A 5,533-nucleotide genomic window follows, 5' to 3' on the forward strand; every position below is an offset into this window, starting at 1 on the left:
ACAGCTTGAGTAGTAATACTCCTATCATCGGCCAGGGAGATTTTAACATCTGTGGCCATGGTATCACACTTAGCAGTTTTATCATCAGCTAAAATGAGATGAGTTGTTTGTTTTCTCCTTTCGATATCTTTCATTAATGCAAAGCGATCGGATATACATGAAATTTCTGAACTAGGATCAATCAACGCAAGGATTTTATTTCCATTGCAATATACAGGGATTATTACACGCTCATCTAAAGAGTCGTTGTATTGTATGTGTAATGATTGTACCTGGTAGTACCGTCACTCCAACTTAATGCTGGGCTTTCGGTCACAAGACTTAGTGTGATAACCATTGGTCTTCTCACACTTCTCACACTTAGTAAGAAAGTGTGTACAGGTGGATGCATGTCTACCATTCCAATAACCGTTAGGGGTTAACTGATACTTGTCATATCCACACTGGGCGTCGGCACATTTCTTAATCTCCTTAAATGGAGGTTCCATGTCCTTCGCTCCTGCGCGTGCCCGTTTTGGATTCGCGAGCACGTGTATGTTGGGGTCTCTCGTTTGAGGTCTGCCTGGATACGTACCCGTGATCGGTGAGCTCCCGCGGCGTCTTAACAGCCGCTTTTCCCTTCGATGTTACTCGATGTGCGGGAAAAAGAGTGGATACAGTATCATAAAACTGTTCCCATGTAAGTCGGGATAGATGAAACTTTGTTTCATGTCCCTTGTCTCGAGCCTCAGTCGCGTGTTTACGTCGCAACTCGGTGTGCAGACTCTCACGGTTGTTATTCCCTATGTTCTTACCAAACACGTGCATAACCAGGAATTCGTACCATCGCTGTGCCTTGTCCTTTGTTATATCGGGACGTTTCAGGTCAGCGTCTAGCTTTAGAATATAACTCTGAATGGGCGTGTTCTCGGCTGGTTCATTTAAAATTGAACTCAGCCCAGGGTTATGCATATCCTTACTTAACAAGGATGTGACCAACCAACACACAGCTGGCCAGTCACGACAAGTGTCTAGCTCATGCTGGTGTCGCTGCAGGATCAGATAACTGATACCTGTAGGGTCAAATGTCTGCATTCAGGCAGAGATCAATTGCTGGGGAGCGATATCATTCGTCTCCAGCATGACCGTAAACGCATTAAGCGTACGAGTTAGCGTGTCGAGGTCATGGTTGTTAATAAACTCGACCTGATTGCTGTTGGCATCCCAGTTCATTAAGTCGACTGATCTGTCCCTTATACTTCTGGTTGTCCCTGTGGTCTTGTCCACGTTGGGCCTGAAGTAATTGGTCTATGCGCTTTTGCTTAATCGCAATAATATTCGCATAGTATGCTACGTCATCAGCATGATGCGCAGTATGGGCGACTTCCATTTTATTGGTATAGTCGTCGACCGATTTATTAAGGTCGGTCACCTCGTCAGAGTGGAAATCCTCTGCGGTTTGGTGTAAAGCCGTGCGGTCGAAGCGATTAAACTCGACATCGTTCACACGTCTGCGGGGATGATTAATATCCCTTGGCGTCGGAATAACATACCCAGTCTTAACTGGTTTCCGACGATTATCCTCCCAATTGAGTACAAGTGGCGGAGTATATCTCCTTACCTCTCGGTCTATAATACCTTTGAGGACAGGTGACTCACGGCCGGGTGTCAGAACAGGCGAATGATTAGCCTGTTCTTCTGGCAGTAATGCCTCGTACGGTATATCGACGCTGTGCACCTTTGGATCATATGATTCAGGTGTCGAGCTTGAGTCTTTGGGCGTAATTGCCTGTCGACGTTCTGTCCACTTCTGTAGGGCTTCAGTAATGCCCGTGGAAACATGCTCGCGTAAGCGCTGTGTATGTTTTCCTGATCTATCTAGTTGATCTACATGATCGACAGTCAAGTCTTTCATAATAGTAGCTAACTGATTCTTAAGATCAGCGTATTTAGTAATTAACTTACTTCTGTGCTTCGGCTTAGAAGTCTCGGACGTAGATTCGGTTTTGCTACTTGAGCTTGCCTTCTCTTCTGGTTCCATAATAGGTTCCTTCTGAGATTTGTCCTTGTCCCCTATAATTGGGGACGCCCTCATAATTGGGGACTTTCCTTTCTGATTTTTGTCAGAAGAATGGGATGGGGCGTCTTGAGACGTATCCCTTGTCTCACTTCTTGGCTTCGTTATTGCAAGCTTTGAAGTTGAGGCAATAGTTGGCTCTGTCAGCAGGAGTAGTCTCCTTAAGCGGAGTGGTTACTTCCTTATCTGAAGCATTGTCCTTTTGACTATAATTGTCAGAGGCAAGTACTTTGGCTACAGTGCGCTTAAATGCATCAGTAGCGGCGTCGGTTGCTTGTGCAGCAGTAATAGCTGCGGCAGCGCTAGCGACTTCTCTCTCAATCTTCATTCTTAGAAGGAGTGTTGTCTTTCTTGGTCATAATCTTAACTTATGACTACTAGCTTGTCTCTTAACGACTAGCTTAGACAAGAGAAAAAAATGTTGTGGTAGTTAACTTACCTTTACGCTTAAGTAGTCTAAGTAATTAATACTTTTGCTAACTTTAAAATGTGTAAGATTCGGTCTAATAAAGGCGATACTAATGCCTTAGAACAAACAAACGCGTAGGTAAATTCTAAATATCGTGTAAATATCAATATAAATAATCGAAATGAGACGCTTAATAAAGTTAGGTTTGCCTCGTGAAAACAGCAATACTCTGAGGGATTGTGAGGCTGAGACATTGCCTATATATAATCCTCTCAGTACTGTTTCCGCCGAAGGGATTTTATTTAGTGTTTCGTTGTCGCTCTATTCTGGGGTGAATCCGAGAGACTCATTAAATCCTATCTTTAGAATAAATAAATAAATAAAAACAAAAATACTCTTGACGTCCTTAGTTATTGTCTTAACCAATAACTTGCCACTATCAAGAATTACCGACTTAGCCTTCATCAGACTGGCACATCTGGTTGGCTTATCGGAAGATCAACTAGGTAACGTTAATAGTCCCTAGAAACCTATATTCGGTTGAGCCATCTCGCTACCGAAGTATTCAGATATAAATAAAATTGGAAAGTAAATAAAGCTCTATTAATATAACTAGACCAACTCTTTTTTTGTTTGGTATTTTACTGAGGCCTTTTAATAGCCTCATCCAAATATCTGATATGTTAAATGGAAAAGGTCTAATTAATAAAACCATTAAAACCCATTTTAGGAGACTTAAGTTCCTGGTACTATTAAGAGTACATTTAGGAAACTTAAGTTCCTCGTACTATTAAGGGTACGTTTATAAGTTGCGTACTGCTTAAGAGTACGTTTATAACATAGAGTCTAATGTTGAGGCTCGGCTTATTACATAGCGAGCACATACCATGGCTACAAGCCTCAGTTGCAACCGAACTGGAACAAACCGTACTTATCGGCCATATATACCGACAGCAGAAGTACGTAAATACCTAAAATACTACTTATCCCTGATCGGGGTATTATCCAAAATAGGATCCGACGGCTTTCTTAAGCGCCGTTGGATTCTCCACTTATCCTACCCTCGTCACTCGAGTATCAACTCTAAGATAGCCTCCAGAGAACTCAGCTATGTCAAGCTCCGCAAAGTACTTGATGATGTAGCTGCGGCACTCAATCAGCGGTGCTTAATTCGAATTCGGCCGCAAGACAAACAGCTGGTTGGATTCGGATTTGAGTTTGACCTATACAGCAGTCCACAGCTGTTTGAGCGCCTGGGCTCCGCACTAGATTTTATCTTTTTCTCTACGGGCCTGGACCTTCGCCGCTTTGTTGACGATTTCTTGGCTATCCACAGGCCAGGCATGGACATATGGGAAGCAGCCAATATCTGCGCACTATTTGCTTCTTGGGCATTCCGATCGCCTTTGAAAAATCGGTTACTTTAATTACCTTCACCGAATACAACTTATAGATATCTTGGCGCGCACCGGTCTTAGCGCACAGAAGTTGCGCCCTTACAAGTCACTTATACATGCATGTCGCTCGCGCAAAACCGTAACCGTACATGAAATTGCCTCGCCCTCATTTGGCTTTGTGCTATATTTCTTAAGCACGACCATACTCTACTCGAATTTTCTGGCTGTTGTGCAATAACCCTTCTCACTACAAACACATTAGAGTTTCTCAAGAAGTGCGCCAAGATATCCGTTCCTGGATCCGTATTATCAACAGATGGACTGGCATATCTCTTCTCGGCCGTCCTGCCCTGACGATCACGGTCGCCGCAGATGCATGTACCTCTGTAGGGGCAGAAGATTTCATGTCCACAGGAGAGTGGTACTTCTGAAACGTCAACAGCACAATCATTACCCCATCGCCAAAGAGGGTAAACTGTTCACCATAACCGCGCTGGAAATGTTGGCGATTTTTAACATGGCTGATAAATTTGTATCAATGTGAAAAGGTCGAAGTGTATTGGTTCTATTTGACAATGAAGGGGCCGTTGCGAATTTAAAGTCGCTCACCAGCCCAGTCACAGAAATGCTCGGTCTTCTGCGGATGTTGACGGAGATTGAAGCATTTGAGATCGCCTGCGAACATGTACCAGAGGTTAACAACGAGATCGCTGACTACATATCCCGCGATCGGCTGAATGATGCAAGAGCAATGTTCCCTACGCCTTATGCATCTGTGCCCAATAACGCTCGGTCACCGTGCACGACTACAAGAAGCCACGTTCGCAACTCAACACGGAGTAGTATTGTAAATAGCACTTTATCGTGTATTTAATAAAATGTTGTACATAGCACTAATCGCGGTTATGCTTAACTTACACCCTTTGCGTAGGTCGCCCCATCTTTCTGCTATTTGCATCGGATATCAGTCTCCCGACCGCGTTCACACCTACGATGACAGGCGCACCAGTACGTCACTTTCTACAGGAAGTCTTTCAACTAGCCACAGCAGCTCGAACTCGCGCCAGTAGCAATACCGTCCAATGGCACTTGAAGGTCTGATATTTTCGGTGGAGATCCTTGCAAGCAACCTGCCGGCAGGCGAAGACTTGTGGCTGTTGTTCATCGGCTGGCTGGGCATGCATGGTCATCAACTCGAATCCGTGGCCTCATACATGTCTGGCGTGCGTCGAATGTACACGATGGATGGCGCCGATACTCCTTCGAAAAGAAATTAAGCGCTGGCAGGCTGAGCGTGGCTTATTGCGCAATAACCGGGAAAGTTTAGCAGTTACGAAAGCCGAGTGGTCACGCAAGTTCAAGCACTTGGTCAAGGCAATACTCCGGCCACTCAATGCGCATAGGTGGCTTTTCAGCTCTGAAAGAGTCTGGATTATCTGACAGTGAGGGAAAGATACTCGAATGCTGGACGTCAGATACCCACCCTATTTACTGGCGCCTATCGGAGATAGATCACACACATATAGCGTGCAACACATACGTGGAATCACTCAACACTGCACAAGCGCAAACAACACAGGCGTTCTCGCCGGAGGGTGCGATTCATACCTCATTGCACTGACCTCTTCAAGCTTTGGAGAAAAGCTCGACGCGCTTTATTCGGGTTGCGGC

The 5,533-nt window shown here is 44.7% G+C and overlaps 1 protein-coding gene across 1 annotated transcript; it reads left to right on the forward strand.

The window, feature by feature from the left end:
- Positions 1-4,487: 4,487 nt before the first annotated feature.
- Positions 4,488-4,963, forward strand: SARC_05927 (hypothetical protein; the record flags this gene model as incomplete). The annotated part of the gene is made up of 2 exons (XM_014300208.1): positions 4,488-4,704; positions 4,794-4,963. The coding sequence occupies 2 exons, from the start codon at positions 4,488-4,490 to the stop codon at positions 4,961-4,963; spliced, it is 387 nt and encodes a 128-aa protein (XP_014155683.1).
- Between the last annotated feature and the right edge of the window lie 570 nt (positions 4,964-5,533).

Source organism: Sphaeroforma arctica, assembly GCF_001186125.1.
Source record: "Sphaeroforma arctica JP610 unplaced genomic scaffold supercont1.402, whole genome shotgun sequence".
NCBI lineage: Eukaryota > Ichthyosporea > Ichthyophonida > Sphaeroforma > Sphaeroforma arctica.